Source organism: Gavialis gangeticus, unplaced genomic scaffold, assembly GCF_001723915.1.
Source record: "Gavialis gangeticus isolate Ggan-Ray unplaced genomic scaffold, GavGan_comp1, whole genome shotgun sequence".
Lineage (NCBI taxonomy): Eukaryota > Metazoa > Chordata > Crocodylia > Gavialidae > Gavialis > Gavialis gangeticus.
In genome coordinates this window covers 3927204-3938550 of record NW_017729032.1, presented here as the reverse complement: position 1 = coordinate 3938550, position 11347 = coordinate 3927204, and the positions used below count along the sequence as shown (strand labels likewise).

At 49.5% G+C, this 11347-nt stretch overlaps 1 protein-coding gene across 1 annotated transcript in view; it reads right to left on the bottom strand.

Moving 5' to 3' along the window:
* Positions 1 to 326: 326 nt before the first annotated feature.
* Positions 327 to 11347, bottom strand: part of CCDC81 (coiled-coil domain containing 81) — a 31192-nt gene continuing 20171 nt past the window's right edge. The window contains exons 8-17 of the mRNA XM_019523764.1: positions 10856 to 10990; positions 9536 to 9640; positions 8679 to 8836; positions 8377 to 8455; positions 7362 to 7588; positions 3890 to 3968; positions 3270 to 3493; positions 2182 to 2283; positions 1345 to 1503; positions 327 to 692 (exon numbers count right to left, since the gene is read on the bottom strand). Coding sequence (XP_019379309.1) covers positions 491 to 692; positions 1345 to 1503; positions 2182 to 2283; positions 3270 to 3493; positions 3890 to 3968; positions 7362 to 7588; positions 8377 to 8455; positions 8679 to 8836; positions 9536 to 9640; positions 10856 to 10990 — 1470 coding nt within the window. The 3' untranslated portion in view covers positions 327 to 490. The remainder of the gene's footprint in view (positions 693 to 1344; positions 1504 to 2181; positions 2284 to 3269; positions 3494 to 3889; positions 3969 to 7361; positions 7589 to 8376; positions 8456 to 8678; positions 8837 to 9535; positions 9641 to 10855; positions 10991 to 11347) is intronic.

Sequence of the window (11347 nt, the reverse complement as noted above, 5' to 3'; positions counted from 1 at the left end):
TTGGGTAGATCCCTATTACAAGCCTGCCTGGCCTAGCTCCACCCCTCAATTAGCTAAGCCAACCTCCTGCAGAGCAAGCCCCATCAATCAGTCGCTCCAGAGGGGAGGGAAAAATAACCCCTACAAAACCCCGAAGTACCAAGTATTAAGTAGTTTAATCCTCAGGCTCCAATCAGACCCCCAGTTACCAGCCCCCAGAAAAGCCTCCTCAAAGCAGTCCTACTGCCGAGACGCTTCTCGCAGCAGCTCCCTCCTTGCTTAGTCCCATCGGTGGTATTGCATGGGACGTCCATCTAAAACCTCAGACGAGACGAGTGCCGGCTGTTTAATTATGAACCCTTAAAAAGCGGGACTGCTGGAAGGCCTTGGAGGAGGTGGGGCAAGACTTGAAGTAGCAGCCACTGGGAGATGGGACGTCTGGGGGCAGGAGGGGCAGGACCGCAAGGCCATAAGGGAGGGCCTGGCAGCATCAAAGGGGCAGGAGGACATTTCACTGGGCCCTGTCCCCCATATCCTGAGGGGGCTTCCCCAAAAGATGTTCTGTCTCCTCTAACGCAGCTCGAGTCTGGCCAAATACCAGACTCCCTGCAGTTGCTTGCGCGTCTCTGCCAACAGCCTTTGTAACGTCCGGCGGATGGGTTTTGCGATCCTCCGAAGGCTCCAACACAAAATACATGTCTGCATCCCAAAGCCTAAGGAAGAAGCGCGTTAACTTTAGCTCATCGGGGAAGACATGTCCGTTTAGTTTCAGCCCAAGCCCCTCCACCGCGCTCCCGGGGAATGGCCGCCCCTCTGGCGGAGCTGAATGTGGCTCGGAGTTGCGGAGGAGTCGGAGATTGAATGGACCGAATGATCCCCAGCACTTCGTGACGCTGTATTAAGACACCCCATCATGCATTATGACGAGACGCGGGTCTTGCGGTGAGAGACATGTCTCTGCTTGAGATGGGGGGAGGCACATTCAAATCCTTCAACTTCTGTCATTGGATTTGGGATACGGATCTAGGTCATCTCCTCCTACAAGAGCTTGGGGCGGAACGATATATACTGAGACAGGTCTGTCTGGTGTAAACTGAAAACAACTATTTAAATGTCCTTCTGGGCAAGGTTGAGAGACCACTGGTCTATCAAATAATGATAGACCTCACCCTCTCTAGGTGCTGATCTGCTAGGTGCCTCTGCAAGAGGCATGGCCATTTCCAGCCCTAAAAAATTTAGAAAATTAATATTTATCTGCCCTGGGCTGCCTGTTATGTGGCCCTTGATGCCTTGCCAAAACTCAGTGAGCGGCCCTCCACCCAAAATAATTCCCCGCCCCTGCATTAGACTGAGCTGCATGCTTACGGCATATTCTTGGGTATCTGTGCAAAGAAACTGCTTCTCTGCTGCACGAGCTGGGCCAGAAGGACGATCTTCTGGTTTTGCCTATATTGTGCAAGCTTCAGGCGCTCCATTGCTTGGTCCTGCTGTCTTTTCTCTGCAAGCTTTTCATCGGAGATGTAGCTGTGGGCATATGTTACATTTTTAGCGTCGCAAAAAGTGATGGGGAGAAATAATGCCCATCTAATTCATTGCAACCCTTCCCACTATCGTCAATGGGAACGGCTGGCCCTTTGACAGAGCTGAACGTGGTTCTGGGTTGGGAGGCTGGAAATGTGAGGGACTGAATGACTCTCAGCACATTAGGATATGGTGCAGAGCCCGTGCATAGGATACCGCAGTAGGGTCACTTATGCAGCTGTGCAGAGAGGGACTGAGCAAGGCAAGCCCTGCGCCCCTGGGGTGCAGCATCCTTCTTTGGCAACTGAGGTTTTTGACCTTGGAGCATGAGCTGTTGCCTCCAAGTTACAGGCCTACGGGCCAAATCCTTGAAGGTGCCAAAAAAGAGTTGAGAGGCACCTAGTGGGGTTTTTCAAGGGCAACTGTGTGATGATTTCCACTGGAGACAGAAGGAAATTGCAACTTCGTGCACAGCTCAGCTTGGACTCGGGCACTTGGGTGGCCATTTGAGGCTTGGCTCCAACCCCCTTTCTAGCCTGAAATAGGACTGACATCAGGTACAAAGGAGGGGTGCTCCTCTTCCCCAGGGGCAAAGGCTTAAATAGGTCTGCTGGGGGGGAAAAGGGAGCTTGCAGGGAAAGAGGCAGAAGGGAGATGACTTCGGTGTTGGGGGATCTTTACCGTTCAAGCAGTTTCTTCTCAAAAGTCCTCTGCTTCTTAAACTTTGCGCTGTTTTCCCAGCTGTCCACTGGATCTAAAATCTGCCGAGCTCTTTCAATCCTCCTGCAGAACCATTGGAAAAGTCGCTCTCTGGCTTTTTGGCTGAATCTCCCACCAACCCCGACCCCCTTTTCAACACAGGCAGCATAGGAAGGCCTGTAGCACAGGACCCCCCTGTCTGGGCAGCAAGAAGGCTGCTGGGGCTGACGTTTCCCTGAGTAAAAACCTTGCCCAGAGATGGGGAGGTCACTTCATGCTTGCAAGACATCAGAGGCGCACGGTACCTCCCTCCACACCCAAGTTCCTTAAAGTGGTTAAAGTCTGAAACGAGGGGCCGAGGGCAGGTTCAAATCCTTAATTTTTTGTCACGTTTCGATCAAAGATAGGACTCCAGAATCCGCCCTTGCACAAGAGCACTCTCATCCTGCACCACGCACAGAAACAGGTCTGTCTTGAGGAAACATTGCATAAACTATTTAAATATTCCTCCAGGCAAGGCCCGCAAGCTGGGACTACTGGTCTATTGAGTAATTTGTGCCCACTGTCTAGGTGCTGAACTGCTTAGCACCGTCAAGCCTGGAAATGTCTGTGCGTCTTGGGTCGGGTGGCGCCTGTGGGACGGATTTAGTGTCCATTCAGTGCCTTGTCCCCTTTCTGGATACAGCCCTGAGCCTTCCTCACTTAGAGCCCGATGCAGCAAAGCCCTTCAATCTATCCATGCCTGTTGGCTTGGACGGCACCTGCGAGACGGTTTTGAAATGACATTTTGGCCACCTCAAGTAGCCATTCAGTGCTTCCTTCTCGTTCTGGATACAAGCCTTCCTCACTCAGACCCTGATCCAGCAAATCACTTCAATGGATTAAATCGAATCTGTGAAAAGTCCCAACTGACAACAACAGACCGACCAACGTGGCTCATGTTAGGCACCTGCCTATGCGGAGGGCTGGACTGACATAGTAATAAAGGAGAAAACTCGTGACGGCTCTGGGAGGGAGCTTGGTTCTGGTTTTCCCAGGGAAAGGCATATTAACGTGAGCCCCACGCTTACTTCTTGATTTCCAGCAATGGGAACTTTTCTCTCTGCTGCTCATCCTGGCTCCTGATGATCTCCACCTGCTTTCCCTCCTCTGCAGCAAGCGGAGAAAACTCGACATACTCCTCGTACTGCAGTTTTTCCTCTGCCAGATCCTGGCTGTAGATGGCACTTCTCTTATAGGCAAGGCTCGATGTGTCCATCTCAGAGATTGGCAGCTGCTCGGGTTCACTCTTTATCTGCATCGGGATTGTGTGAGGATGTTACTTTGGAACGAACACAACTCCCAGCTCTGAAAACTCAGAAAGAGGAAAGCTGGTGGTGGGGAAAAAGACACCTAGGTGGTCATCACTGGTTGTATCACAACTGAGTTTTTCTAGTGAGTGACCTTGACACAGGGTCGATTTCCCAGGGCTTTCTGAAGGGCAAAGTGTCATTTAGCTATGGATTAGAGAGGAAAGCACTTAAACGGGTGTTGTTTGTCTTTTCTGTTGGGGTGGCCCTTCCCAGGGGTGGTTTGCTGGCACATTTGACTGTCCCCATTAGTATAATCTGTGTAATGGAACAGCTCCAGCGTGGCGCGTGTGCACACGCACATATGCACACACACATTTATGAAAGCGTCGGTCTTTTACCTGGTCATCCAAGGCTGCCTTACCCCTCTCCTTTCCTTCTTTTTTGTCCCTTAGACTTCTTGTACTGGGGGCAACAACCCTAGAAAGAACCACACAAACATGCTTTGGCTATGGGCACACGTTACATTTATGGCAGCTCCAAAAGTGACCGCCCAGATGTTCGTGCTGTTTGTAGCACCACAAAACTGGCACGTCTGCCACATACGTGTGCCCTTTTCAAAGAGGAACTTCCCAGCAGTGCTGCATTTTGTAGTGCCACATGTACTATGTAGACAGGGACATGTAGCGCTGCAGGGGGTCTCTCAGACCCCCCAGCATCCCACAGTCCTCCACTTTCTTTTCCCTCTCCAAGGGGGAGGGGGAAGGAGAGCACCTGGCTCCCTGACTGCCCACCCAGGCACAGTGAGCTGTCAGGGATAGTGCCACCAGTGGAAGCAACAGCAAGGCCAGTGCTCCCATGATGTTGACAGCAGTGGAGACAGCTGCCCCTGCCACCAACACTGAAATACCAATCAATGGATTTATTAGATTACAGTATATCCCGTCCTGTCCTAAAGGCTCAGAGCATCTAACAACAGCCAGACAAAACCTACACGTAGGAGTCCCCAAATAACACTCCACCATGTGAGACCTCCCTGTCTATAGTTACATCAGTCCACAACCTCTCACAAAAATGGCTCAGCTCCCCCTAAAATTGATCAAATGGTTTGATTAATAAGGCTGACTTGCACAAAAGAAAAACAAGCTCTAATGAGACTCTCCGCTTCACTCTGGCTGGCATCAAAGGGCACTGGCCATGTTAGTTGCCACTTGGTGCATCTACACGTGCACTTGCCTTGAGGCAAAAACTCTGGTGCAATTTGCGCCAGAGTCAGCTGCTCCCGGGCACAGTGTTTACACGTGCACCCAGGATCACAGCAATTTGAGCTGGCACAGAGCAGCCCCTGGGCTGACAAGAGGCCCTGGGGGTCAGGCCCAGGGTCCAGGTGGCAGAGGGGTGGCTGGGGCATGAGGGTGCTACAGTGCAGGGCTAGCTGTCAGGCAGCCCTGGCATTGCAGCCCCCTTGTACCCCAACCAGCCCCGGTCATCGTCTACACACGCATTGCTGCAGCATAAATTACTCCACTGTAGGATAGTACTTGTCCTGGACAGTACTATTCTACAGCGGAGTTAGTTAATTTACTGCACCCTAGCATGGGTGCACGTGTAGACTGTGATGCTTTACTGCGGAGCTAGTTAGTCAGCTCCTCGGTAAAGCAAATGTGTAGATGCACTCATCGAGTGATTTTGTTACTGGATTTTTACATAAATCCTTTTACTTGCATAGCCTGGAGGATGATCTGTGATCGGCTTTTGAAAGACACGTCCTTACTGTGCTCCAGATGAAGTAGCCACATTAGCTTGAGGTCAGGCAGAAGGCAGGGCAGGGAGAGACTCGCTGGGGCAGAGAGGAATGAATGTTCGTGGACTCAGAGAGAAGTGGGGCTGGAAGGGACCTCCAGAGGTCACATCTCACCCAGCCTCCTGCCTGAGGCAGGATCAGCCCTATGCAAACCATCCCATACAAATCCATCGCCTACCCTCTTCGCAAAACTACAGTCACCCCGACACAACACAAGACACAACACCTAAACCTGCCACAGGTGAAGCAGGAGAACAACTGAGTTTGTCAGACCATGAAGCAGGTGGCTGCCTATGAAAGCTCATGCCTCTCTGAACCAGATGCTGCATTTGTCCTGGGGCCAGTTGTTCTTTGCAGCAACTTGAGCCCATTGCTCCTTGTACTGTCACCTACCCCCACTGAGAACAGCCCAGCTCCATCCTCTTTGCACCCCCCTGCAGGGAGCTGAAGGCTGCTATTCAATCCCCCCTTGGTCTTCTCTTCTCCAAACTAAATGAGCCCAGTTCCCTCAGCCTCTCCTCACAAATCATGTCCCCCAGTCCCCAACCATTTTCACTGCCTTCCGCTGGACTCTCTCCAATGTGTCCACAAACTTCTACATCTTCTATTTAATCCTTATTGCCAGTGCCTAACGTGCCCTACAGATGATGGCTTTTGTGGTTAAGGGGCGTCTGACCAGCAGCTCTGATCCAAGCCTGGAGATCCATACGGGAAATTTCCATCCCCCAGGAAGTGCTGGTAGGAGACCCACTTTCATAAGGCACTTTCCAGGCCATTTACAGATCTTTTATGGCAAACAACAAAACAGCCCTCACACAATTGTGTTATTTTTTCTCCTTTTAAAGGAGTGTCCCCCACCATCAGCATCATTGGTGATTGCATAGGGGGTGCACGCGGGTGCACGCGCAACCCCTGAGATCAGCCGTGTGCCCCCTGGAAGCGCCAGCCGCAAAACCGAAAGTGCACTCCAGTTTTGCTGCTGGCTCGGTGATCGGCCACTAGGGGACCCCCTTGGTCAGCAATCTAGTTCCCCCCCAGACTCGGGAGGCACCAGTCCCCCATGATCAGCATGACCTGAATGCAGAACTGACCAGCAAGCAGAATCTTCTAAGCAGGGCGAGGCATCCCCCGCCATATATTGAATTATATTAGCAATGTCCAGCCATGTGGCAGATCCAACTGGCTGAACGACCCTTAGCACTTTATGATGCAGTATTAAGACACCTCACATTATGAGACACAGGCCTTATGGTACTGGAGTCCACAACACAAAGTGTTTAAGATGTTCTTTCAATTAGGCTCCATATACTATTCTTTTTCCTTCAGAAATCTTTTTAAAATAGGCGTCATCCTGTGTTTTGAGCTGCACCTCTGTGGAAGAGCTAAGAGGGCAACGGGAAGAAGAGGAAAAAAGAATACGTGTCTTGGGCCTTGCTCTCTTCGGGCCCTTGTACACTGTGTGGGTTGTTTAGATACGCGTTACCAAATGGCACCAAAAATCGCCGTTTCGCTAGGTTAGTCACGTGTGAAAATACACGACCTTTATTGTGGCAAGTTAGCCCACCTCCAACATGTTTTAGTTTTACCATGGCCAACTGTTTCACCAGGCTGAGTTGTATCGTGAAACGTTCATTACAGGTTTTCTCGCCCACAGCTAAAATTGCTATTTTCCCCAGTTCTGCCCTCTAGTGCTTTTTACTAGTAACAGCATATTAACCATTGATGAGCGTTAAACGCGTTAGGTGGAAAATAGGAATGGGACTCCTCGTGGTACGTTGAGAGAGTGAAATAAACCCAGAGAATATCTTTAGCTAGAAAAAGCCAACGTCACGTGCAGGCACCCATAGGCCTAGATACAGCGCAGCACATCAACGCAGGCTTAGGTTTAAGCATGTGAGAAGTCCCCACTGACATCTGCAGGCTGACTGACATGACTCATGTGATGCATGTGCCTATGTGAAAGCCTGGACGGATGTAGTGAAAAAAGAGAAAACCCGTGACTGCTCTGGGAGGGAGTTCAGTCCTGGCCTTCACAGAAAGGAGAACGATCGAGTGAGCGGCACACTTACTTCCGCCTGGCTTCCCACCGTAAGACCTTTTCTTTATGCTCTTGAACCTGGCACAAGGCGATGGCCTTCTGCTTTCTCATATTGACAGCCAACTTCAGGCGTGCAGAAAACTCCTGGTCCCAGCGTCTTCTCTCTACCAGCTTCTTGTTGGCAATGGCGTTCTTCCTCAGGATGAGGTTCAGTTGGCCAAATTGAGGGCCTGGCAACCACTCAAGTTCCCTCCTTACCTGTATTGGGTTTATATGGAGATGTTAGTATGGAAATAACCTAACTCCTGGCTCTGGAAACTCAGAATGATCAAAGCTGGTGGTAGAAAAAAACACCGAGGTGGTCATTATTGTTTGCATCACAACAGCGTTTTTTTGGCGAGTTGCCTTGTCGCAGGGTAGATTTCCCACAGCTTGCTGAAGGATATTTTGGTTTATAAGATGGTATCACTCAGGCCCCTTCCAGACATATAGGTAAAGGTGCAATGGGATCTGATGCATGAGCCACACAATCATGCTTTCTGCTACGGCCGTGATCCCATCACACCATATTGCCGGTGCAGGAGGGAACCCAAGATCACAATCTCAGGCTCCCCTTGCACCGGCAAGTAGCCAGCTCCCATGTTTGAGAGCCCCCTTAGCTGCCGGGGCTTCCGGACACAGGGGCACACCTGGCCACGCATTGTGTGATAAGAACCAGCCACAAAGTTAGTACACATTTTTTGTGGAGCACCTTTGTGGCCTATTCCTTGTTTTATGATGCCATTCATTGCTTTAACGTGTAGCTTGGTTACAATTTAAGAAATGATTAACTGGTTAATCATGCCTTACGTGTAATGTGTGACAGAGGTGTTAGCCATGCAATAGGAAAGCATTGAAACAGGTTTTGTTTTTCTTTTCTGTTGGGGTGGGTTTTGCTAGAGGGTTGATGAATTTTTGGCATGTTGGTCTCATTCCAGGTGGTATAGCTCTAAGTGTAGAATACCCCCCCGCCTCCCCCCATATTTATTAAAGGGTCAGATTTTTACCTGGTTGTCCAAGGCTGTCTTATAACTCTCCTGGTCTTCTTTTATTTTTCTTAGATATTTCACATTTTGGGCAGCAACTCTGCAAAGAAGCACGCAAACATGCATTGGCTGTGGGCACATGTTGCATTTGTAGCATCACAAAAGATGACCACATACCTGAGGGTGCCACAGGACAGGACCAAGTCTACTACCATTGGCACTTCCCAGGAGAGCTGGAGACAGATGTGTAGAGCATGACCCTTTATCACCACTTTTCCCAGAAGAGATGGAAACCAAGGCAACAGGGCGGGAGCCAGACTTACTCTTCTGCCAGCCGTACTTGATCCAAGTGAGCGATGAACACTTTCTTGAGTCTTAAAGACATTTCTTTCTCTCTCTTCTCTGTTATTTGCTGCCATCGATCTTTTTCTGTAAGCCAGGGAAGAGGACTTGGTATCCTTAGTCTAGCAATGCCAGATCGCTGGGAGAAAAGAAACATTTTTCAGTTAAAAGAGACAGAAGACGATTCTGTGAAGATAAGGGGTCGGTTCCCTAAATACACACCTTGCAAAATGACCTGACAGGGAGGCTTGTGGGCAGTATCCTGAGAGAGGGAAATCACCCCAGTACTGCCCACGCTGTTGTGGCTGCATTTTCACAAACTCTTCCCCATAGTACGTCCACCACACTGTTAAGAGCTACTGTGGTGTTACCTACTGCTGAGCCAGATCGTGTTTTCTTACACGGGATGAAAGTATATTTCCTTCCACGGCAGGATTGAATGAAATGGTGCTGATAATGCCAAGGTGTTGGGTTTGATCCCCACACTGACCACCCTGGGCAGGGGGCTGGACCTGCCCAGGTCCCTTCCAGCCTTTAGCAACAGCTATGAAACTATGAAAATCCCTGTAGCCTATCTTGCACAGGTCATAAGGAGTCAGCATGGTATCTGCTGGCCTTGACGTCTGAGCCGCACTGCTCAAAACAGCAATATCCATCCTTGGAAAATTCAGACATTGAAAATATTGGCATCATAATCTTTCTGCATTTCAGCCACACACCATTTCTGATGCTTTTTAAACATGTTATGGATGCTATAAGTGCTTGTAGAAAACAAATATACAGCTGAAAAGGGAATGAGGAGATTTCCCCCTTTTTTAAAAACAAAAAATGTTCTTACATGCCGTTTTCTGGGCTTTTCATTTTCCTTCCTTTTTTGATGGGCAGCTGTCACACTACAGGAAGAAAGGGTTTTCCTGTGCTTTCTGTCCTGTATGATTTCCATCTATTGGGGGAGGAAAAGAAAATATAATGAATTTGAAAGAGAGGTTTGAACAGGAAAAAAATGTCACTGAACACTCGCCCCATCCCTGCTGCTGGTTTTCACTATGCTCAGAAACTTGATGAAGGAGGTCTTGCATTTGAAAGCTTATCTGGTTCAATAAAAGGTAGCACCCTAAGAAATCCTCACCTCTTGCATAATTTCTGGACCATCACAACTACAATATCACTCTTACACTACTGAGCCCTGCAAAAACCATCCAGTGATGATGGGTTTCTGCTCAGGATGTTCAATTTAAATACTTCCTTGTACAATGAAATAGATATTTGGCACGGGTAAGGCCAGGATTAGGGGCCACTGAAGTTAAAACTAAATACTGAATGGGCTTTATATTGGGCCTGCCATGCTGACGGGTTTATAATTGCTCTACAACATTAAATTATTAGACATATGTAAACACACAAAATTTAGGCCAGCTGACATCGTCCTTGCTAGTATGTATAGTCAATAACCAGAGACCCATTAGCTTTAGACTTGACTTTTCCTTCCATACGTGTAAAACTGATTTCTACAGGGTGGACCACTGTCTTCCTCTTGTGGACCAAAGAAACAAGGCACAAAGAGAGGAAGAGACTTGCCAGGGTCATACAGCATGCAGTGGCAGACCCCTGTTCTCCTGCCCCCCAAGTCCCAGAGTCCTACTTGCTGGGCTGAGAGTCTCCCTGGAAAACTAGGGGTGGCCATCAGCCAGGGGGCTGTGTTCAGTGTAAAGTCAGTGTTGCGCTGAGGACCTTGTCCAAGGCGTTATCTACTGCTTGAGCCCTTGCCAGAAGGCTGAGATGGACACAAGGGCATGTGCCTGTTGCCCTTGCAGGGGTGAACATCACCCAGAGGGCAAAGGCTGCAGAAGGAAAGCGCTCCCACGTGCAGAGACATTTGTGGCAGGTCTTTGAACGCCACATGCGGTGGTTTGTGAGGCCTGCAGTTCCTTGAAGGCAAGGAGAAAAGCCAACTGATTCAAGGGGGCTCTTCCCATTGTCTTCACCTGGCTTTTGACCAGGGCCCCAAAGCAGGACGTCTCTCTGCAGGATCTCTCCCTCCAAATAAACAAGCAGGACATGCAACAACCTTCCTGCTTCCTCCTCGGAAACATTCAAAACCCAGGTCTCTCTACAGAGAGAAACCATTTCCCTTAAGGCTTCCAGGTACAGGCAGTACCTGGTCCCGAAGCACGGCCTCTAAGAGATTCATATCTTGAAATTTCTGAACAACGATGTCCCTGTCCTCCTCCTCTGTGCTCCCCTTCTCTGAAAACCTCTTCCTCAGATACTTCCAGCACAGGGAGCATGGTTCCTGCAGGCCAACAGATGCATTTAAAGGTGGTGTGTTATTTTTCTGTCTTAATTTCTCCCCCTCAAGCCTCTCTCCAAGTAAAAGGCACGTGCATGAGCCTTCAAGAAAATCTAGCCCCTTCCTGTCAATGGAGAAAGAAACAGAGCAGGGGAGGGTTGTTCTGTGCTTGTTGAAAGCAACTGGAGGCACCGTGGCTAAAGGGGATTGTGCAAGGGCACTGGGCGCACGCCCTTGTGTCCGTCTCAGCCCCCCAAGTACGGGCTTGAGCCTTACTGGGTTTTATCATTGTGCTCCTTAGGCCTCATCTGGGGCGTATCTGCAGCACCCTCAGACTGCCACAAAGAAAAACCTCACTGC